Source organism: Diorhabda carinulata, chromosome X (assembly GCF_026250575.1).
Source record: "Diorhabda carinulata isolate Delta chromosome X, icDioCari1.1, whole genome shotgun sequence".
Classification (NCBI taxonomy): Eukaryota; Metazoa; Arthropoda; class Insecta; order Coleoptera; family Chrysomelidae; genus Diorhabda; species Diorhabda carinulata.
The window spans coordinates 21,528,510-21,553,650 of record NC_079472.1 but is presented as its reverse complement, the minus strand read 5'-3'; the positions used below and the strand labels follow the sequence as shown (position 1 = coordinate 21,553,650).

Genomic DNA, 25,141 nt, shown 5'->3' with positions numbered 1-25,141 from the left:
GATGAAACAATATATAACTCAGTAGTTTTTCTTCTTGTTCCACTTGATTTCAATTTCCCTGCTGAAATTCATGTCTTGCGTCCCTAGAAGTAATTGAGATTTTTTTCAGATATCAAACTAATAAATTCAGGGTCTCATATCATCTTCTGTTAATAATTATTAGTTCTTTTAATCTAAATTTTGAGTTACTCCACTTCACAGACGCTACAGCCACTCATATGGGCCTTGGCCTGTTCAAAGATACCATATTATTTATGCCACCGTTTGCCATTTCCTTATCCTGAACGTACTCAATAGACATTTCACGCGCCCTACTACTCATTTTTTAGTCTGAAAAGGTATTTATCTGTCCTATGAATACAGTTCACTACAGCGTAATTCACCATATTTCAGTAATTGTTTAAAATAATTGAAAGACAAAGGTATGGTGCTATGATCATCTTGGAAAAACGCATCAACAATATGGATGACGTCCAGTTGTCGTATCTGACCGCCAGATGCAACCCCCATGACTCGTGAACTTCAAGTGAAGTTTTTGGTTTTTCCGGTAGTGATAGTTGTTAGTGTTAGTTTAACAACTAACAAGTATATAAAACATGAGTAAATATATATTTTTTTCATACTGTGACACTTCAGTCTACTTTACAGTACTAATTTGAGTCCGGAAAACTGCACTTTACAGTATCCTTGTACTTTACAGTACTCTTAAATTCTCCCAATCCCGTTTGAAATAATGAGAAATAAAAAAATCTTTGTTTACAATGTTACCTTCGTGACTTTTTTTAAATCATAAGAGAATAATCAAAGGAGCTATTTTTCAGTAAAATTGTCAAATATGAATTTTGATATTTTAATATAATTTTACTTATTTAAAACCGAAAACAGTATGAAAAAAACATATTACAATATACGTCCGTGAAGTTATTATGGTACTCGATTATATATTCTTGACTCGGCCCCTTTGTCGCCTCATCCTAAATCACTTCCCGAGCTTATAACGTAAAAACTATTTAACGTTAACATTACAAGCTAAAAGGTAAAGGACAAACTTGCTATGAAACTGATTAAAACAAGGTCCAAAATCGAAAAAATAAATTCCCAAAGCATTCAAAAACTTACGGCCAAACAATTTGTTTACCCCATGGTAGATATTTTTATAATTAGTTAGATTATTCAATAAACCTCACATATATTGATACAAAATATTTTATTCAACATGCAACATGGACATTTTACATAAATGAAACTTTTGTATAATAATTCAATGTTATACAAATGTCTCTTAATAATCTCTTAAATTATTTATGATGTAACACATTAGAGCAATTAAAAATGAGAAGGTGATATGCAAAAGAAGTTTTCGGAGTTTAAAGGTGCTTTCTCGCAGTATAATTTACTCTCAGATCTTTTCCCTACAATTAATAATGTACATCAATCTAATTACAGGTCTAAAAAACATCAATTTTTCTGAAGAGTTGTTACTAATTCAAGTAATCAAAGAAATTATTTTTCAACCCATTTCTCGAAGTTGAATTACGCTTGTTTCAAAGGTTCCAAAAATGCCTGGATCAAGTTATTATAATTGTCCTTACAGAACCAGAAATCAAATAGAAACAAGAAATCAGTTATGTTGTTTTAAGAATGATATCCTAAAACTGAATCATATTTTTTATACAAAAAATTAATAATATCTATCAAGCTGGCAAACTTCGATATTCTTGTTTATATTTTGTTTCATTTTTTGTGTTATAATAGTAAATTACATTATTAACAGTCCAAATGGTCTCAAAGACAAAAATTAACAAACTAAACAGCAGTAATTTTTAGCATAAAAAGATTTTATATTATTATATCAGCAACATGTTTCCATCTTAGCTTAGCGAAATGATATTTACCAGAAATTGATTGGAACAACAAAATTAAATATAAAACTAATTAGCGACAAAGCCTTTAGCAAAATCCTTTCGATCCAAAGATTTGGTGAAAAAGTCAAAAAGAATGGCACGAAATGGTCTTTCTGTAGAAAAACTTTTTCTGCATATCATCTCCTCAAATAAAGTAACTTATTAAAAGAAATTATGATAACTATTTTGACATAATAATTTCTTATTTAAATTTAAAACCATTGCACGAATGTAACCCAGACAGAGATACAACCTCTTGTGTGTAAACCATTAGGATCTATTAATCATCCGGTTGGGTAATACAAAGGGTTCCTTATTTTACCCTCCATTAATGTATCGTTTCGGATTACTAAATATTTATCTTATATAAATGTGACTGTGAAGAATCATAAATTTAGCTACCTATTCATCAAGATCCTAATGGGGACCCACATCATAGTTAATTCACCCCAAGTGTTCTTTAGACACTTGAAGTTCTATTAACGTATCAAATTACATACTTTATTTTATATCGATGTGACCCTAACGACCATACATATACATAAATTATTTATAGTCTTTTGTACAATAGGATTTTAGTATTTAAAAGCTGTCTGTAAACAGATACAGTCTGGCATTCGTCGAGTATGGCCGTCGGATTACTGAAACCAAGTTTAACTAATTATTTTATTGTTTAATAAATAGTGTGTTCCAAAGTAGTTTTAATACAAACAATATGGCCAACCAACATTGGTTAGCATGAAGATACATAACAATAACCGTTTTCCTTTCAATTCTCAATACTATGTTATAAAAATGTTTTCCTTCGCGAATATTTTTAAAAAAATATATATTTACAAAAATTGAAACTTAATTAAAAAAAATTTAAACTAATCTGCTGAAACTTTGGCTAATAACTGATCACAAGTTTTCTTAGCATCTCCGAGCAACATAGCTGTATTAGGTTTGTAAAAAACTGGATTATCCACAGCTGCATAACCTGAAATAAAAAAAATATTGTAATGAGGCTAGATAGGTATCAACTTTCTTTTTTCTTGATCTTTACTTATATGATTATGGAGTGATGGAATATTCTGAAGTGCTCTAAGGTTTTTGAAACAGTACTGATGAACTTTAAAAAAATTTCTGATTATAAAAGCAAAACATGATAGAATCACAGGTAAATTTGGAAAAAGGTCAAAATCATAATTATATAACAATCCAGTGTATTATTTGCAATATCATATCCACTTTTACGATGATAACTAAAAAACTGACGAAGTTACCTCAATATTAGCTATTCATAAGACTTTATTTGAGATGAGACTATTAAATGTTTAACACGATTAGTAACAATAAATAAGATTTTCTAATTTTATAGACTTAAGACACTATTTGAGCGACGATATAATTTATTAATGGGAAAGTTTAAATGATTCTCGGGCTTTATGTAAAATATTTAAAACCTGATACTTACCTACACCTAATGATCTTTTCATAACAATGACTTGTTCTGATTTCCATACATTAAGTACAGGCATACCGGCAATTGGTGAGTTGGGGTCTTCTAAAGCTGCGCTGTTTACTGTATCATTAGCACCAATGACTAATACTAAGTCAGTTTCAGGAAAATCATCGTTGATTTCTTCCATTTCTAATACGTCATCGTATGGTACCCCTGCTTCAGCTAGGAGAACATTTAGTTGACCAGGCATCCTTCCTAAAATATTGATACAAAATACAACATCTGATTCTTCTAGAATATATAGTTGCAATGTTTTTTTTTTCATTTTCTGATCTTCCATTAACTTACAAATACAATAGACATATCTTATTAATACATTAAATCTAAAAGCAATCTTTGGGATGAATATTTTACAAAAAATTTCTCAATGATCATTAAATCTTGTGGTATCTTTTGTGGATATTCACCTGCCACTGGATGGATGGCAAATCTAACATTTTTTCCAGCAGCTTTAAGCTTAGCAACCATCTCAGCGATGGGATATTGGGCTTTAGCAACACAAAGTCCATAACCAGGAACGATTATTATATTTCTAGCATTCTTAATAGCTTCAACAGCACCATCTATATTGATTTCTGTATGTGTTCCGGTAATTTCCATTGGTTTACCAGTACCTGTACTTGACGTTCCATAACCACCGAGGATTACATTGGGAAGTGACCTATTCATTGCCTAAAAAATAATTGTAATTTTAAAAATTTTTGACAAATGTGTTTTATTATGACTTACTTTACACATAATGTATGATAAAATTGCACCAGACGATCCAATCAGAGCCCCTACAATCGTCATTAAATTATTGTTAAGCATAAATCCTTCAGCACATAGTGCCCATCCTGAGTAGCTATTTAATACTGTGATAACTACAGGCATATCAGCACCTGTAAATCGGAACGTTAAAAAAATAAAATGAAGACATTTTAATGTTAATGTAACCTCCAATTGCACACGTTAATGTGAGCCCCATGGCTGAAGAAAGAGCAGCAGTAGTTCCTAGAGCTCCCAAACCGCCTGCCAACGAAGGATCATAAAATAAGTATCCACCAGCGGCAATATTGGCCAACAAGAGACTACTGTTCAATGCATGCCTACCAGGGAGAAGCAATGGATTAGATTTTAAGAGACCTTGGAGTTTCCCATAAGCTACAAGTGATCCACTAAAACAAATTAATAGTTAAATATGCTGATTCTCTTGTAATGATTTTTGATTTTACATACCTGAAAGTCACACCTCCAATGTATGTACCTAAAAATAAGGCTGTTTTAACGACGTTAGCTGCTGGATCGGTTGCAAAAGTGGGAAAATCATGAAGAAAAGTAGCTACACATGTTAACACTGCAGCCAGCCCTACCAAACTGAAATAAAAAATGCGTAGTCATATTTTAGATTCAAATTAATTGAATAAATCAAATTCAACATTAACGGTTATCATGTTGAGTTAAAAAGATGAATTTTTTTGTTAATAAAAAAATATATATGCCAGTACCTATGAAATCCGGCTACAAGTTGAGGTAAGTCAGTGATTTGAATTCTTTTGGCTATTAAGGTACCAATACCACCACCAGCTAAAACGCAGGCGGCCATTTGAGCTAATACCTCGTGGTTCGGGGCTATTTGTCCTAAAGTAGCTGCTATTCCACCAGCAACTCCTATCTGGAAAATAAAAATTAATAAACAAAATATCAAATAAATCATAACATACTAATGAAGGTTCTAAAATTAAAACAAAATTCGAATAAAGTAGAAGACAAATTATTTAGTCTTAATATTGTTATTTTTTTATTGAATTATAAAGTACGAGTTTACTTAGTCAGAACTTCTTAGATATATCGATATTTGAATGACCGGTGTGCTCAGTGTCTCTAACATATCCAGTTACCCTAAATTTTTCACAATTGACTTAAATTAAAAGAAATCATATAGATAAATATGTTGAACATTATTTTTTATGCAAAAATACATTAAAAGTAACCAATGGAAAGCTTCATAAATATTATGTGTGCTAGCAAATTTCATAGATATCACTTTTTGCCAAATCTGTTATTTTATCGTTAGGATTACCCAACAATTGTTTTAACGTATTGCTGAATTTATAAACAAAGTTTAAAAGCACCCTGTTAAAATTTCCTTCCAATCCCTTTGTATAAATATAATTGAGCGAATTTTCTTTGTTTATGGCTGAACTATTCATGAGTCACTTTGAAAAGCAGATTAGTTAAGAGTTTCAGAATTTTTACAAGGTATTGTACAGACATTTGAATTGTATTTTCTTTATATTGTCCATTCATAAAGTCTACTCACGAAATTGACAGAAAATAATGGACAGTTACTATTTTTAGACATTAATATAGTTATAGGCTAGAATTCGATATATTTAGAAAAAAACACTGCTGGTATATTCCAGCTGATTTCTTCCACGGCATCCAACATCAAATGGCCAGGTCTCTTTTTCCTGGTACATCGTTTAATTCATTTTCCACTCAACATCGAAAGATACAACAAAGAAAGGACTTTTCTGAGGATGTAGTTGTACTTAACGGTTATGATAAGAGAATTGTAGATGGGTTAATCAACCGTCATAGTACAAGTGTGAATTTTTCAAAAATCGATTCAATATCATACATTTTTCTACCTGTCACAAAATCGAATTATGCGTTAATTTTGGAGCTCATTTAAAGATTAAGGTTCCGGAAGTCACCAATACTTACTATTCCTAAATTATTTCCTAACCTTGATGTTGTTTGCGAACTTAGTCCGGCTAAGGCGCCTACACAACATAAGGAAGCCGCGAGATAAGCAGCTTGATGAACTTCAGCTAAACCATTCATTGTCGCCCAGCCATACGCTCCCATAAATCCAACCGCCGGAATTGCATATAAAGAGTTATATTCCTTCGGATCTCCAGGCCTGGAACATTTTAATCACTATATTTGTAAAGTTTAATAAAGATTCTAAAAAGTTTTCTCTACTTACCATATATCGTTGTGATGATTTCAATTTACACTCTGCAGTATTAAATTTCATTTTAATTCTATTTGATATATTGGAAAAACGGACAACGTACCTTTTAAACATGTCTAACATTCTTTTAGTGACTAAGAATCCACCAAATACATTAATGAATGATACAAATGCTGCTGCAGCTGCTAGGGTCTGTTAAAATACAAAAAAAAATATCGAATAAAGAATATATATTTAGCAATAAGGATTGAATTAGGAAAAATAATCTGTTACCTCTACAGAATTAGTAGGATACAATCCTCCATTCATCAAGAGTAATCCTCCAACTGCTGTTATACCAGAAATGGCGTTCGTAACAGACATCAATGGAGAGTGAAGGGCAGGTGTAACTCCCCACACTGTATGATAGCCCACGATACCTGACAGACCCAATACTGTCAACATTGATGTAAATTCTGGATTAGGTGAAGCCATTCCTAATCCCAAGAGTGATCCAATTCCTACAAAAAATGTTTTTGAATCAATATAATATAACCAGGCTATACTAGTTTTTTAATCATAATATATTCTACTTTCCCTGTAAATTTGCCAACCTGTATGGTTACACAGTCCGATATACTATGAAACTGTTTTCCAAGAACATACAAGAATATTCTAGGACCTATTGGAGATAGTTTGGTCACAATATATAATTTATACCCAAGATGTGTAACAAAAATTTAATTTATTACCTACCTGTTGTTAGAAGCAAAGATTTATTTAAATCATTTCTAAATGGAGAAATTTCCTTGGGTACGGCTTGAAGGACTTCAGATTCTTTTTTAGCTGGAGTAACAGCTGACAGATTCGTTTTTGGTGGTGGAGGAGGCCACATTAGTTGTCCTTTATTCAAAATTATGCTTCCTCTAACAACTTCATCATCCAGGTTTATATTAAAATGATTTTGTTCACCTGAAATATGATGTTAATTAATATGAATATTTATAAACTTTATAACAGTTATAAGTTACCCATCGACAGTAAAAACTTAGAAATATTATTGGCATAAAGTGTCGAACTTTGCGTGGGAAGCATACTGGGAAAGTCAGTTATTCCAACGTGTACGACGTCGTTGTATGTGTATATTTCTCCAGGTTTTGTTGTTTCGATATTACCACCTGATTCTGCAGCTAAATCTACTACTACACTTCCAGGTTTCATAGATTCTATATGTTCCTAAAATAAATTTAGTTTTTGCAAATAAAATGTAATTATTGTAATAATTATGGTAAATCAACAACATACACTTATAAATAATTAACATTCAACATTGGTGACATAATTACAAAAATAAACAATGGGCCTGGAAATTTTTGAAAAAGCATATTTTTTATTAACAAAATTTTACAAGAATAAAGGTGTTTATGTCAAATCGTTAGGATTAGTATTAATAGTCTTGAAGTCTGGATATATTTCGTACCTCCCAAAACCCATTCCAAATAAGTACTATGTCATCAGCCCCGATTGTGTAGGAGAACAGCCAGTCAGTTTTACAAAATGCCACTGGCTAGAGAGACTAGTTACTATTTTGACGACAAAGAGTTGACTTGCGAGTAAAAGTATTGATTGATTAAAGTATGATGTTTGTTTTTATACAACTTTTTATTATAACAATCAGTTTATTTACATTGATTATTTTGAATTAATTTCTAGGAAGGAAATGTTTACTCTAGATGCTAGTTTGCTTCACACGTCATTCAGTATTTATTGTCGAGAGAAAATACAGAATTGAAATTAAAATGAATTTAGACGATTCTAGTGATATATAAGGAGTTTTTGGAGCGTAGTTTAGATAGTTTATAGTAAATAGTCGTAGGGAACAGACCGAAATAGAAACAATTCGCTAATCGTTATAAGTTAGTTAAGTATAGTGTACAGTGTTTAAAAGAATTAAGAACGTAAGAGATAGTGTTTATTTATTCACCCCACGAATAGAAATCGTATAAATATCAGAAATAATCGTATATCGTATATCAGAAATAATGATTTTATAAATGATTTTCACTGTTATTCATAATAATATTTATTATAAATTTGAAATATATGAGAAAATCAATATTTTAGTTGATAATGTATTAGGTAGATAGAGTGTCTTAGGGCGATAATTCAACAGGGTACGTAGATACGGTAGCGGGTTACTTTAATTTGTAACGAAAAAAATATCCGTGTTCTAAGGTTTCTAATGTCGCGATTGTGTTGGAAGTACAGGAGGTTGCAAGCAATTCCATTCTTGAATATTTAATGCATCGACGAAGCGAAGAACTAGCTCCGACTTATTAAGTTTTTAAAAATCAAAGGTATCACGGAGAGGTCCAATTCTAATGCATTACAACAATGTTTCCGTATTTTCTCTCCTTTTGGTATGCTAATGGATATTTTATTTGGTGTGTTATTGTCGTATATATACATTTTGGTACAATACAATATTTTTATCTATTATTTTGAGCAGACTAATTCTATAGTCAGGTAATCGGCGATGATGACGTAGCATTCAGGCCGAACCGCTACAAAGAAAACTAGTGGAGCGACGTATTTATTCGAATTTTGATAATTAATTGTGAAGTAACGATAAATACTAGATAAACTGAATAAATTACTAAATTTAAATTATAAAGTGCCCCTTTTCGTAACATAATGATCCAAATGTTTCCAATCTCATTGTGATAAAAAGTGGAATATTTCTGATTAGAAGATTTTATATCGATCATAATTTACCTTGAGTACCAGCAGAGGTGCCTTTTTACCAGGTATCAAAGCAGTAGATATTATAATGTCTACTTCTTTACATTGTTTGGCGAATAAAGCATGTTCAGCGTCTATAAACTCTTGAGACATTTCTTTACTGTAACCACCAGCTGTGCCACCTTCCTCCTAAAATAATTTCAAATGTGATATAAAGATATACAACAAAGAATAAGGTAAAAATGATATGTACCTGTATATTCACTGTCAAAAATTCGGCACCTAACGATTCAACTTGTTCTTTTACCGCAGCTCTTGTATCAAAAGCTCTAACTATGGCACCCATACTTTTTGCTTGTCCTATGGCTGCTAAGCCAGCTACGCCTCCTCCGATGACTAGAATTTTAGCAGGAGGGACTTTACCAGCAGCCGTTATTTGACCTACAAGTTGGATCTTATAGAAATATAGAAAAATTTTTATTAAGATGACTAAAATAAATAATTTACTTATTTAATATGCCTTTTGCCTTGTAAAACAATTTACTCAATTCACAACAACTTTTGATGCCATAACACGTCAGCTTAACTAGAATTTTAATTTTTTACTATAAATAGTATACACTGAAGTGAATTATGGTTCCAAAAAGAATGTTTATAAATATATATTTATACATTGAAACTGATTACTATCAGTTTTCTTTTTAGTTCATATCTCATTTCTCTTAGCCAGTCTCTTTTCCTAATTTTTTTAATCTTTTAAAATTTCCTCTCATTGCGAATACATGCATTAAAGCAATGCTCTTGTTATGTTTATTTCTTCTATTATAGGTTTTTTCCTTAACATTTCTCAGTTTCGAAAATTGATTTGCTAGTTAATACTCATGATCCTTTCTTTATCTAAACTTCTCTGTGAAAGTGAAATACCGATTTATCGAGTTTTGTAAGTTTTTGAAATTTTTCTAGATTTATTTTGGACTGTCTTTAGCATTTTCCAAAGTTCTTATTCTTTCTCCTGTACCTTGGCCTTTCCCTTTATAATTAGGCAGTTACTGAATATTCTGGAAAGTGTTTCAATTAAAGATTATTCTTTTTTCCCTTGTACCTTGGCCTTTTCCTTTATGATTACTCAGTTAATGAATATTCTATAACGCGTTTCAATTATAGATTATTCTTTTTCCTGTAACTTGTCCTTTTACTTTTTGATTATTCAGTTAATAAATATTCCAAAACGTGTTTCAATTGTAAATTATTCTTCTTTCCCTATAACTTGGACTTTTCCTTTATAATTGGGCAGTTAAAATATTCTGGAGCGTGTTTCAATTGAAGATTATTTTTCTTCACCTATAACTTGGTATTTCCCTTCAAGTACTTAATGAATATTTGTGTTTCAGTTAAATATTTTTCTTTTCTTCCTTTAACTTGGCCTTTTCCTTTATGATTACTCAATTAATGATTATTCTTGAACCTGTTTCAATTGTAGATTATTCTTCTTTTCCCTGTAAATTGATCTTTTCCTTTATGATTGGACAGTTACAATATTCTAAAGCGTGTTTCAGTTAAAGATAATTCTTTTTTCCCTGTACTTGGCCTTTTTTCTTCATGATTAGGCAGTTAATGAATAGTCTAGAGCATGTTTCAGTTGAATATTTTTCTTTTTACCATTTAACTTGGCCTTTTTGTCTATGACTAGGCAGTTTCAATATTATAGAGCTGTTTCAATTGAACAATATTCTTTTTTCCCTGTACTTGGTTTTTCCTTTATGATTAGGCAGTTACTGAATGTTTTGGAGAGTGTTTAGACTGTTCTAGCTTGGTAATGTTTTTTAATTATTCTAAAGAGCTCATTAGATTATTGTAGGACTTCATATTGGCAACAATTGACTGTCATCATTTAAAAAAAATGTCAAGAATATAGGTATAAACTATCTATAATATGTAGTTTGGGTTAATTTTGATAATATAACAATATTGTTCTTCTAAATTTTAGAAAGCAAACTTAGTTTTGATTTGTAATACAAATTGAGATGAATTATAGAGTCAAATAACGATAATCTGTTTTTATTTACCTGAGAAAAATCTAGGAAAATGATTGGCAGCTTCTACAACTGCTCTGTAGCCTGAAATATTCGCCATAGAACTTAAAGCATCAAAAACTTGTGCTCTGGTTATCCTAGGAATGCAATCCATTGCTAAGAAAAAATAATTATTCACAAAATGATTTTAAGTATGGCACACACTTACCGAAAGCATTAATTTTTCTTTGTGCAAGTTGTTGAATTAAATCTTTGTTCAAACCAGGATAAAGGAAGGAAATTAGAGTAGAGTTTTCTTGAAATTTTTCAACTTCTTTTTGGAGTGGCTGCCTGACTTTCAATATTATATCTGAAAGCATGAGTACGTTTAGATATATTATAACAAATTGTATCCATTTTTTGTTTAACCTGTGGAAAACGCTTTTTGTTTATCGACTATAGCGGCACCTGCACTTTCATAATCTGTATTTCTAAATTTTGAAGAAAGCCCAGCATCTTCTTCGACGTTTATATTGAAACCTTTCTTCACTAAAGTCGCGGTAACAGCTGGAGTTACTGATACTCTAGAATAAAAAAAAATAATCACACCAATCAATTATTTTTTAACGTTATCTTTACCGTTTTTCATTCTGCCAAATTTCCTTTGGGACACCAATGGTGATTTTATTGTAAGGTATACCTGATACTTCAGCAGTTTCTTTCTTCAATTTATTTCCCGTGGAAAAATAACGGGTTGTAGTATTTTCTGCACGGTGTATGTATATTTTAGATCTTGGAAACTTCTGCCATTTTGTTAGGATATAGGTAACATTGTTGACTTGTTTTCTAGAATAATGCAGACTGAGTATACCTTTCGTCATGGTAGGTACTTATTCTGTCCTCATTTGCCTTAAAAAAAATATGATGAGGAGATACAGCCGAATAAATAGTATAATAGTTTAGAAAAGTGCTTGTTACACTCATGCTTATGAAAACTTTCATTTTCCAATGTGGTCAAATTTTATCTTTCTTTCAAAAATTATTTAAAAAAAACTAATTTTAAAACAGAAGAGACTTAAAATCAAGAACATTTAGAAGCGTTAAAATTAATAGTTTAACTAAAATAAGTATAGATTTAATCAACAGCTCAAGAATTTATTTATACAAAACTTCCATTTATATATATAGAAGTTGCAAACGGAATATTTAAATGCTGCCTGTTGATAATTTTTTAATGTTATTGCAAACCTTGACTTTAAATGTTAATGAACTTGTACTCCTGTTATGTTAATGATTTAAACTTTTGTTAAAATTACTATTAATAAATTATTATGTCATTAATACCTCAATGGTGTTATTATAATTATTTCCTTGAGATTCGATGTACTTTTAACGCTTTTCCCACATGAACGAGGAAGGAAATTTGTGAGATAGATTGCGTCGTTAACAAGTTCAATTTTGATATTAAGACCAATTAAAGAACTAAATGAGTTTAATTCGTTCGAGGTCATAGTTCCTTTGAAGGAATTTGCGCATAAAAATATTAAAAGGAAGCTGTACAATATTTAATTACTCAAAATATGAATTAACGAAAAAAGCAAAAAAAAAAATATTTATAACTAATATAAATTGAGTAGATATACCAAATCTTTATTATACTTTTTATATGAGAAATATTGATGGAGTAAAAGCAGGCTTAGGTTATTACCTCGAAATACAGGGTGTTTTAAGAATTCGATATAATAAAATGTTATATTGTTGTGTTAATGTGTTTTAAAATGATTATAACCTATAACAAATTCTAATTTTTCCCAGAGAAGATTTGGGGAAAATTGTATTTATATATAGTAACCGTCATCCTATAAGGTCCCTGTCCCTGTCCCTGTGAAACTACTTATCACAAATAACATCACTCAATAAGTCGTGTGACTGACACACAGATGGCGCTGTCAATTCCATATGGCGTTTATGAAATACCAACTTTCAAAAGATTTCATGACATTTCGAATAGTCAGAAAGTGACAGCCATTTAAGTGAAGCTACTGCTCCATTGAAAAAAACCATATGTTATTTATTTACTAATTTAAATGTGGTCCTACAGTCACTGATGACGGTGAACATTCTAATCATTCTAATCATTCGTGCCTCGCAAGACGTTACACGAGCTCTCACCTATAAAATAATTGTGAAAATCTATCTACAGGGATTTACAAGGTTTTGTTCAGAACGACGACAGAAGCTGACTAAGACAGATATTTACTATAGACGAGATGTGAATGTTATGCCTGATCCCGCCTCTCGCAAGGCGCAGAGGTTTGGCGAGCGGAGGCGACAGAAGTGCTAGCCATCCACACTCTCTATTTTTTCTATATTCCCTTCTTACGTTCTTTGACTAGCAGCCGAAAAATACAGGAACGCGAGGTGAGTGAAGGCGAGCGCATCACCCAGGCTCTTACATACAAAATTGGAGTGGAACGTCGAAGATATGAGAATCGCGATTAAAGACGATAATGATAGTTGATATCCGTTTATTATAAATATGTTACTGTCGGGCAAATAGTGAGTAGATAGGCCTACGTTAGCATTGAGCGGTCCTAAGTCGCTAAGACAAGCTATATCTTGTAGGTACCTCAACAACGCGCCGACCCATTCTTCATTATGGAAGAATTTTTGGTAAAACAGGCATTGCGTCGATGCCGTATCCACCCCATAGTCCCAATAGATGGAAGTCACATTTCAAATAAACTTTGTGCCGAAAATAAAATTTCGAGTGAATCGTCATTTGTTTATTTTTTGTTGAAAAAATTTCGGAACTATATAAAAAAATTTCACTTTCACCTTGTGCATATTTGAACTTATGTCCAAGGATAATACAAAATACACTTATTATTTAATGTTCGACATTATTTAACTCCAGTTACACTTTGAATAAATTTAATGTCATGTTAATGTATTCAACAATTTCCTAGCATTTGCTTTTTAATTTGCAAGATGTTTTTTTAAATAATTGTACTATTTGTACGTTGTAACCAATACCCATACAATTATAATAATATACGTATATTGAAGTTTGAATTTTATCCTATTCATCTGATTTTTTTGTACAATATTCAATTTCATATTTTATACTTCATTTCATATAATAATATCTATTTACACGGCATTGCTTAATTCGTAGGCAAATTAATCATTAATAAATAGTTCATATTTCCTGCGTAAAAAGGCGCTGCAGAGGAATATTTTTCCATTCATTGAAACTCTCGTATCTTGCATAGAAATATACCGATTTCTTGCCAAACTAAACTAACGAGTCTCTCTCTCATGCTTGAGAAATTTTTTAAAACAGGAAAAAGTTTCATTGTTAACGAATTGGAAAATATAAGAAATTGTAAAGTGTCATAAGGTTTATGCAGTGAACCGATTTTTTTGAGCTTTCTATACATATTGAAAGCAATTTTGTTTATTTGTGAATAATGTGAATGTAAAAAGTTCTGGTAAGAAACTGTTACTGCTAGGACAAATTACTAATTTAGGGCATAAAAAGTTCTGCAGAGGAAATTGATCTTGATTTCTCGAAAATAATTGAAATTGAAATAATTTCTGACTCTTCTGAAATAGTTGCAATTACTTTCAATTCTTATGAAAGAATCAAAAGCCATTTTCGCTTTCCCAATTCTTTTGGAGTCATTAATAGTTTGCGTAGTCGTAAAGTCGTCCTTTTAGATGTTTTACCACTTTCTTGGCCAAAGTAGTCGATAGAACTGTACCTTGAGCTAAAATCCAGAGGTTGAGGTCTCATAATGATTGATTATACAGAATAAATAAATGAAAAGACACGATATTTTAAAATGAAGATTATCGTTATTCTATTGTTTTTATAATTACTTTAAATTTAAAATCAATAGTACATTTTCACTTTTTCAAAACATTGCACAAATAAGTATAGAACCTTCGACATAATCGTTTTTTGAATGGACGCTTTATTTGACTTATCAACTTTTGTAAATTACTGTTGTTAAGTAAAATCGGAAGCCATTTAGAAAAAAAAATCCCACGCGCACAGCATTGATAAATAGAAAAATTTGGCACAGGAAATTGATAACTGCGATAAATTGTACGACTGCTAATTTTTTTTCAACAAACAATTGTGTGTGGAACCCACCAAAAATCGATTTAATAAAAGTTACTGAGATGTGATAATTAAGTTTACAACAAAAAAGTAATGACGTTAACTCTATTGAATTTGCAATCAATAAAGTATTGTTTTTTAATTATTACTTTTCATATTATATCGTAGGTTACCGAAATTCAAGCAATATGGAAAGTAAAAGGTTAGTAGAAGATTATTTTCCTATGACCACTTATGAAAATGATAGATTGCACTCTCATTTTTACCTGAGAAAATAGCTTATTTCACACATGTACTGAAAAATAACAAAACATACATGTATTAAAATGCCTCTTTTTCTACAACTGCTATGAAAAGTGACGTCAATCCAGTACCGTGGCAGAAAGATACATCGAAGAGTTTATTGAAAATAAAATTGAAGTTGCTAATAAATCATCAACTCCAATGAAAACCCACTCGAACCCTTTATAGAAATGGAGACAGAAAATACACCGTATATGAACGATCAACCCTCAACATCTAAAATTAACATAACACAGAAAATTTAATAAAAAGAAATGAAGTTCCGGGTTTAACTATACAAAATTGTAAAAACGTCACAATCAACTACAAGTTCAAGTAATATTATTTAACAGTTAAGAGGTTAGTATTATTTTGGTTTTACTAATCATAAAAATAAAAATTAAATTCCATTACTTTTATTCTTTCAATTTGTGCAGTTGTAGAAAAAGTATAGTGTGCAACATGTAAATGCGAATATTTTAAATGATATATGGGTGATTCCATTATAACTGTGATATTCAATGTCCTGTATTGTTTTTTTGTACTAGTCATTAATTAATAATCAATTAATAAAAATTTTGTGTTAATTGAATAATTCTTAAGATATTTAAACATTATTTTTATACAATATAACTTGCCACTTAAAGAAAACTTATACTACATCACTTGAATGTCAGTACCGTGTCATGTCCATTCCTAGAATTTACCGATAAATTATTAATTTTTTTTGTCGTAACAAATGATTTAAACTAATTACCTTATAAATTCTAATGTTTATGATCAAACTGAGGAAAATTGATGCACTTGTTGTTTAATATCTTAAGTTACCATGTCAGTACCGTGGATAAATGAGTCAGTACCGTGGAACTCAAAATCCGACATTTGTGTCTTGCTCGTGATACTTTGAAGTTGTAGTAAATTCCTCTTAGAGTTTTATTTTTACAGTAAAATAGATGAATAATATGCATAAAAAAGTTAGAAAAGTTAAATTTTAAAATCTTGAAATTTTGAATACAAAAAATCACAGTTAGAACGGAATCACCCATATTTCTATATCATAGCTCAGTTATTCTAATAATGGGACGCCGCTGTCAGCGACAGAATAGTTTATTATTTTTAACATTTACCGTATTTTGTGGTTCATCAAATTATTATTATAAAGTCGTGAAAAAACCTCATACAGACAGTTTGACGAGCATTTCTTTTTGTTCTAAAAACAATCCTTATGTTAACGTATGTCTTTGGCGACAAATCTATATTTGTAGAAATGCATCAATTTTGTATTTACTGCCTCATTCAGTCATAGATAAATTTGCAAAAAAAATTATTGAAGGAAGTAACAATTGTTGAGATAAAAATATAATTAAAATTCTTATATGCATAGAAACGTAGTTTATTTACATTTGCTCCTCGCAGATATAAAACTTCGACGAAATATTCTTTTCGTTTTGGTAAAAATATCCCAAGGTTATTTTTAAAATTATCGTTTTGAAAAAATTATTCAGTTCATTGTACATATTTCGAAAAGATTAGTTCGATTATTTTTAATGAATAATTACAGGACGTTGTTTTTAATTTAAATTTAATAAAGAAATGTTTTCGACTAGAAATTTTAATATCTTGTTAAATACTAGCTAATCAAAAGTTGGTTAGGTTAGAAATTTTGCGAATAATCTTCATTATTTACGAATTGATGCATGTTATTCAAAAACATAAAAAAACACGTATCTCATGAAAGCATGAGCATCCATCTTGCTGCAGATATTCAACTCTCAAGCTCATACTGATGGAAGGAGAGGACTTGGGTGTAAACAACATTCCTGGCTACGGAAGAGACTGGTGTGGCATTCAGGGTGCGGCAACAATTTTTCGTCGTGCAGAAGAGGGGTGCATTCAGATAATAGATCAGAAGTTTTGGGATCACCTACACGCTGCAAAGTGTATGATACTTGAAGAAGAATCAAAGATGAAACGATAATTCTGTTACCGTAGTCCGATCTAATTAAAAGAAATTATTTTTTCTGGATGTAAAGCCTCCAGAATGTCCCAAATAGCAAACTTACTTGACTCATGCGATAGTTAGCAGATATATGCGCAATGAAGAAATAAAACAGCAAAACTACAGCCCTGCAGAGGAAGTGAAGGAAGTCTCTCTCGCTCTCTCTGTCCATAATGTCACTTAAGCATAAAATACTGCATTTGGAATCCCGATGTCTCAGAAATAGTGATTTTTATATATAATGTTATGCTTTACAAGGCCAGTATTCACTAAAGTGTAGTTAATGAGTTTTCGTGGGAAAAACAGAGTGCACAACTCGATAGAAAGTAACTACAGTCTCGTTTTGGCATCTAATTAACATTTATACTAGTGTGAAATTTGCCACTTTTTTCTCGGTAAGTAAAAAAGTAATTCATCATAGTGCTGGTTATATTTCTGGATTTTTTTTAGATAATGTATTGACCAAATTAACACTGTTTATCTATGGATTCTCTTTAATTTATTGCATCTGTTTTTTTTTGCGTTTTTCCAAATAAACTGCAGATAACGAAGATTATCATAAATTTTCTTTTCGTTACGTAATAATATCCTTGAATTTTAATTTGATATCATTTGAATAGAATTAAATAAACATACTTTATACCCCTTATTTCATAATTATATTTACACAAAAACCAACGCCATCATATTTTTTAATTCTACAATTGTAAAAAGTAATTTTCTTTAGCTACGAAATATTTCATATGATGAATCATGCAAGTTTAACATTATGCAAGGCTCTTGCCATTGCATCATTGCATTCTTTTCCGTGTGGAGATCATACCATATTGTATACAATAAAAAGGCACCAAGCTCATTAAAATTCAATACCATTCACCAGCCAAATGGTTAAGAGATAATATAGCTTCTGCTGTACCAGCCATTTAACATTATGACTAGTCAATGCATGTCTCAATTTCACGCAGGGGGTAGATAGCAGATACGCAGACGATACAGTTGTACAGTGTGACGACTTGAATGGACTGCAATGCCTTTTAAACGCCATTGACAGAGTGGGAAGAGAGATAGGTCTAAACCCAGTCGCTTGCCGTACCATGACATAAAGCTACAGTTAAACGGACAAATGATTCAAAGAGTATTCAGTTTCAAATATCTTGGTTACTACATTACTGAACAACTGGATCCCGATAAGGAAATAAAATGTAGAATTGAGGTAGCTCAATTACAATTCTTGAGTAACATTTTTTTAAAATTAGATCAGTCTTCTCTAACGATAATTTAAAATTTCTCTCTCCGTGAACAGATGATCAAATGTTCTCTTATATGGTGTCGAAGCATGGACTTATATAGATGCATGCTCAAGATGTCGTGTTCAGTTATGTAAACAAATGATGAAGTCCTTAACAGAGCAAATGCGGTTCGGGAGTTGGTGGATAACATTAAATGCAGGAAAGTAGCTCCTTTGGAACACGTAATGCGTGTTAGTCGGTTAAGTATCCTGCAGTTGATTATGGTGGGTAAATTTGAAGGTCGTAGAGGAATTGGAAGGAAACAAGCCTCTTGGTTGAAGAATATTAGAGAATGGACTGGGATAAGCGAGGCAGGACAGTTATTAAGACTAGCTCAAGATAGAGAGAGTTTTGCCAAGATGATCGCCAACGTCAAGGGGACTTGAGACGGCACGCTAAAAAGAGGATTGCAGATGTACACATACTGAGCGGATGTGCCGCATACGAAAAAAATCATCCAAAAAAAGCACACCAGTTCTGCAGAAGAAAATTTCCTATATAGAAGCCATTAGTAAAATAAAAGTTCCTCTATTCCTTTCAAATACAAACCGCGATATGTTTTTCTCTCTTTCTAGCTAGCGTTTACAATATAGCGGCTTCGAGATGACGTTCATAATATAATAAATATAATTCTCAGTTCTGATTCCGATTTCCATGCGTACTTTCGAAATTACCGTTCGCTGGTGGCTGAGTTTTGAGTTTTTAGTTACAGTTTCTTGTTCGTCGGTCGCATTGACGAAATCGATAATAGTTTGGTTCGTAATCAAGCATGAGCATTACAAATTTTTCCTAAATTCACTGATTCGGTATCGGAGTTCGTATGGAAGAAGACAAAATTGTGTAAGAAACGTCAAAAAGCATTTATATATGATTTGGTTGTATAGAACTCTAAGCCTGACATAGTTTGAATATTTCAGCGGAAGCTTTATAGAGCTATAGAGGAATACCATGTGTGAACCTCTCAAAAAGTGAAAATCCAAAAATTTTTACCCGAAAAAGTGCAAAAAGACTAGTAAGAAGAGCAAAATAGTCGGGGTTTCCTAAGAAAATTAGCACGTGAATACCAATCTTCAAAGAGTACCGTATCGTGAGAACTAGCAAAAACGGTTCTATATTCGATTAAACTGATAAATTAAAATGTTTTAATCTTGTTTCGTTATCTCTGGAACGCTTTTTATTAAAATTGATTAATCAAGAATTTCTGGAACCGTTGGCGACATTCATACTGAAGATAAACTCAGTCTCTAAAGACGATAACTTGGTTATCAAAACGCGCGTCTTACAGTGAAATCGTGAGTTTTGGTGTAGTAGTAGTGTAAACTGTGTATTTAGTATAAAAATTGATTGAAATAGCGCATTTAACATTTAATGTTTTCTTTTTTCGAACATTAGTAAAATTTCTTTTTTTTTGCTGTCTTGAAATGGTGATCTGAGACAATAGAATGAACAGATTTCTTCTAGCATCGTCCATTTTTAGAATCATATATTCGTTGTGTCCCCAAGCAAGGGAAAACTGGAAAATTATGGCGATTCAGTCTTGGTCGTAGTCGCTTCACTTAAGGTGAAACGATACAAACAAGTGAAACATACCTATTACGCCCTGGATTGCTTTGCACGTTATATTGCTTTACATCCTTCAAGGGGTGTTTTCCTAGCAACGCACATTTTACGCGGCGTAAAACGTAATATGGTCGGCGTAAAACGCTGAGCACTTGTCTATAATGAGAATCAAATAAAGTCGTTTTCCTACACTGCGTAAAAGCGACTTGCAGCAGCGTAATGCGTCGACGCAATTGAACGACTGCTGCAAGAACAGTCTATTCAGTCGTATACGATTACATGGATCAACATTCAAATCTTATGGATATGGATTCAAAGCTTATGGACAAATAATTCAAATACTCCTTCGCTGCTTCTATTTTCAAATAATTGACAAGCAGAATTTCTAGTGCTATTTCTGTAATGCGAGAGGTTAAAGTACGCATGCGATCGGTTCTAAACTGTTTCGGAATTTCATCCGCGAACAAAGCTAATATGTCAACTTCTTTTCTTGTTATTTTTTGACAAACTTTTCGCGACGTTGTAGAGTTTGGAGAGGGTCGTCATACAATTGACAATCCTTGGAAAACACCTTGACGTTGATCGGTTTCGAATTGAATAAGTAGGATTCAACAAGGGAGAGGTGGGAATCCCGTAGAATAGATTATTATAATTTATGACGACTTTCAATAGTAATTACACTAATAGATAAGAAGTGAGTTAAAAAGAAGTTTTAATTTTCCTTTATGTTAAAATTATATAAAGATCCTCAATAAATGATTACAATGAACAAAATATCTTCAGTATTTTCTCAAAGGGCTTGACCATGAATTATCTAAAGAATTTATTGAACTGGTGATTATGAATTAACAAGAATAATTTATTCTGTCGATGCCTTAGCAACAAGTTGTTAAATCGGTTGTAATTTTTCAATAGACATTGAAAAAACCGGATACGACAGGTCTTGAATGTTACCATCACAATTCAAAAACTTAATCTCTTTTTTAAAACGAAAACAGGTAGAAAACGTTACACACGCGATGAGAATAAATAATACCCACCAAGTCTCCCCAAAATTAAATTTTACCAAATTTATTAACATGGCGAACTTTAGAAATAAATCCAGCTTCTCAGAGTCATAAAATGAATCACTGTTTTTTCTGAACACTGAACGTATACGAACTAATACGTATGTTATGTCTACTAAACATTATGCATTGAATTGTGATACAAACAAGATGGCGTGGAATTTGTATAATTTATCTCAAAGAATCGTTTTAAGAACAGAAACAACAAATGATTAGACATTAGAAATCCCAAATCCATTATCAGCAACCATATCAAAGGTTATAGTCCAGGAGCCAGTGACAGAAATACAAGTTACTCTTAAGAGATAATTAGTAGAATGTATCAGAAAGTATAATAAAGCCTAATGAACGTCAGCTGCGGTTCGGAGGGTGGGATGAAATGAGAAAAAAAAAAAGAAAATAATTCATTTCCTCCCAACTAAAAATGTGTGGTGAAATTGTAACTATCTTAATATTTTGAGGAAACAAAACAATCAGCTGACTATACTATAGTGTATTATACGTCAGTTGACACGTCGAATATGAAAAACAAATTTATATTTCCAGTGATTTCCTCTCAAATAAAAATTTTATTGATGATTTCTTATGTATGTAGATGTGAATAAGTATATAAGTCAGCTGGCTGTATCTCGGTGGAAAAACCGTTAGCTGACCAGGTTTTCCTCGACTCACTGGCTGATTGTTTTAAATATCACAGCAATATATGAACAATCAGATTACAAATGTTCAGCTGGGAGTTTTTTTGTCGTGCGTGAGAGGCTACTGCACCAACCGAGCCGCAGCTGACCTTCACTAGTCTTTATTACACAACTCTCTGATGCATATCACCAATTATCTTTCAAAAGGAAATAATTAACCATAGTTACATCTGGCTTCCGGACTATCTAACTAAACTCACCTTTCAAACGATCAGTGGAGTTGACTAAATAAAATACTTAAATTGAATTATTAAAATTTATTTTTCATACATTTTCATTTACTAAAGATTCCCGCGATCATAATTATGAAAAAAAACCAAGTTAACGGGTTTTAATAATTTCTCGGGCTTCCGGAGAGGAAGGAGCTCAAAACCAGCAGTGATAGTGGTAGTGTCTGAGGAGTTCTCGAGGATTAAAATACCTTCTTTTATTATTCATTAATTATTTTTGTTTTTCATAGCTTTTTAATTTCAATTTTTTGACAACAACAGTTTTCTGTTTTATGAATATCGTGTACCATTCGCCCAATATATCTGTTTTGATATAAGGCTAGATATGTAATGAATGCCTTTTTGACTCGCTCTTTAAATGATGAAAAGCTTAATTCGTCGCTTTTATTAAGCAAGTGTTGCTGAAATTAGGTAGTGCCGTCTGTAAGTTCTTAGTTTAGCAGAAAGAAAGGTCATAAATAAAATAACTGTGATGATTTGTCAATATATTTCCACACGCTTTTCAGAATGTCTTACTAAGACTTCTATACCACCTAACCGCCTATTTAATTTTATCTTCGCTGTTAAATATTGCACCCCTTAAATCGGCCTTCAACTTTGCAACAAAAAATGGTCGGTCACCACCAGGTCAGGGCAACTGCCTTAGTAAGTCAGAGTAACTTGCCGAGTTCACAGTTGTATTTGATTGTAGCCGTCACTTTTTTGGTGCTTTCCGTTCCCTTTATGACATGAGCTCTCCCTTCCAATGCCACTCCTTGGAATCTATTTTGAATATCGGATCATAGTAAAAGACCGTAGTTTTAGCACCAAGCAATTGCTTGGATTAAACTTTCTAAGACACATTTGTTTTTGGAAATTCAGTCTGTTTTTGGGCGCCGGTCACTTAGAACAACTTCTTCCGTTAATTTAATGTTTTCTGGAGTAGTCACCTCCACAGTACCTCCTCCACTTCGGTTATCCTCTAATGATTATCGTTTCCCGCTAAACAAACTTAGAACCATTTTAATGGGCACTGTAATCAGTCTCTGTTTCTCCATTGAGTTGGTGTTAATCATTCTTTTGTTAAAAATATTTTAACAGCGCTAAACTAAACTAAATTTGAGACATGTTCTAAAACAATTTGACTGAGGGGTAGTTTTTTCTACTATAATAAAATGAATCGAAACAGCAAGTTGAAACTGTGTAAAGCTTGTTGAGACTTGTCACTGACGCGTGCATGAAGATTTTTGCTAACGCGTTACATATATAGCCACTTGCAACATCTAAAAGAAAATATTTAATCTATACCACACCCCAGTTTTGTTACCTTTCGAACTTTCGTTGTCGGGGTGTCGACAAATTAATTCCTTTAAGATGTTAAAAGTGGCTATGAGAAATTAGTAACTACTAGTTCAACTACTAGACAAAATATTTGACCAAAAACATAACAGATTGATTGGTAAGTAACAGGACCTATAAAAGGACCGAGATATCTGCTATAAGTTGTGTCAATAACTCCGAGGGTTCAATAGAATAAACTACGAATCAGGTATGAATTTTAAACAGACGTGCCTTCAAGCAAATGTGGTACTCAATCGATTAGTTGGCATATTCAAAGGTTTTAACTTTTTTAAATAATAGGTCAAAATATACCTATTCAATACCTTCTAAAAAATTATTGAAATAAATTTATTTATTTAGATTTTTGGATAATTAATTTAATTGCTATATACTCAAATATACTTTTCCTATTCTAATAAATAATAGTTTGCAGCCTACTGTGTTGTTTATTTATTTCAAAAACGTTGATTTATTTGAAAACCAAAATTTATTATATTCGTATGACACTGACCTTTTCATATTTATTTTTCATAATATTTATTCTTGATTTGTTTGTATTTTCATGAGAAATGTAGTGATAAACTTCTTATCTATTCTTCACCTACTATCAATTTTTGATAGAAACGAAATAAATGATACCGTTTTTATTTAATTATGATGAAATATTTATTGAGACGAAATTTACTGTTACTTCATTCTTTTAAAATTTTATTGTCAATAAAAATTGAAATACTAGTAAAATACAGTAACGTGCTATATTCACACCTCAAAAGTGTGAAACATCTCAATTTAAGAACTAACCAAATTTAGTGTATGGTCCAACAATGACATTCACAAAAAACAGTAAGCACTTGACATCTACAATGAAGCATTGGATAAAAATTCACTAATAGGAGTAATAGGACCGTTTAACTCACAAAATGTACAAATCTTACGATAATTTCGTCGGATTGTATAGTCTACGATAAGAATAGTTCGAATTGAAAATGTTGCAACCACCGTTTGTTGTCCCCAGCATCCCACGTGCACTTGGTACATAACTATTATTATCTCGGCCTAGTTCTAAATAAAATCAAAATTGTAAACTTACCCACAATAAGGTTAGGATGTATTTTCACTGTTTTTTAGTTTTTCGGTCGATAAATTTTATCATAAAACGTTTCGTTTACTAAGTATTGGTGGTAAACAACTGTTAAGTTTAAAGCGTTTTCAGCTGTTGTTTAAATCGAGACAGCCGAGCTCTAGACTGAAGGTAGGCAATGTGAATTGAGCCGGAGGCATCAGTTTCGCCGGCTACTACGTTTACACATTCGTATAAAAATATTAAAGATATGCATTATGTTAAATAGGTAACTAAAATGTTTAACGATATGATAATGGGTATCAGCAGATTGAGAATAAATGAATTTATTACCCACGTTCTTTTCACCTATTGGCTATGAATTATTACACGTCAACTACAAG

General features: G+C 31.7%; 1 protein-coding gene and 1 long non-coding RNA gene across 2 annotated transcripts; one reads left to right on the top strand and one right to left on the bottom strand.

Annotated features, from left to right (window-relative positions):
- Positions 1 to 1,190: 1,190 nt before the first annotated feature.
- Positions 1,191 to 25,138, bottom strand: LOC130900952 (NAD(P) transhydrogenase, mitochondrial-like). The gene is made up of 19 exons (XM_057811971.1): positions 24,768 to 25,138; positions 11,743 to 12,012; positions 11,533 to 11,687; positions 11,333 to 11,473; positions 11,158 to 11,280; positions 9,345 to 9,532; positions 9,125 to 9,280; positions 7,381 to 7,585; positions 7,106 to 7,321; positions 6,644 to 6,870; positions 6,474 to 6,562; positions 6,118 to 6,316; positions 4,896 to 5,062; positions 4,627 to 4,764; positions 4,345 to 4,565; positions 4,138 to 4,289; positions 3,816 to 4,080; positions 3,361 to 3,603; positions 1,191 to 2,883 (listed from the first exon to the last, which is right to left on the bottom strand). Exons 2-19 carry the CDS (start codon positions 11,982 to 11,984, stop codon positions 2,774 to 2,776), a joined length of 3,237 nt encoding a protein of 1,078 aa, XP_057667954.1. The 5' UTR covers positions 11,985 to 12,012; positions 24,768 to 25,138; the 3' UTR covers positions 1,191 to 2,773.
- On the top strand, positions 8,204 to 15,775 carry LOC130900965 (uncharacterized). Its single transcript, XR_009060233.1, has 2 exons — positions 8,204 to 8,307; positions 15,401 to 15,775. It is a non-coding gene; the product is annotated as an uncharacterized LOC130900965 (long non-coding RNA).
- Positions 25,139 to 25,141: the final 3 nt, after the last annotated feature.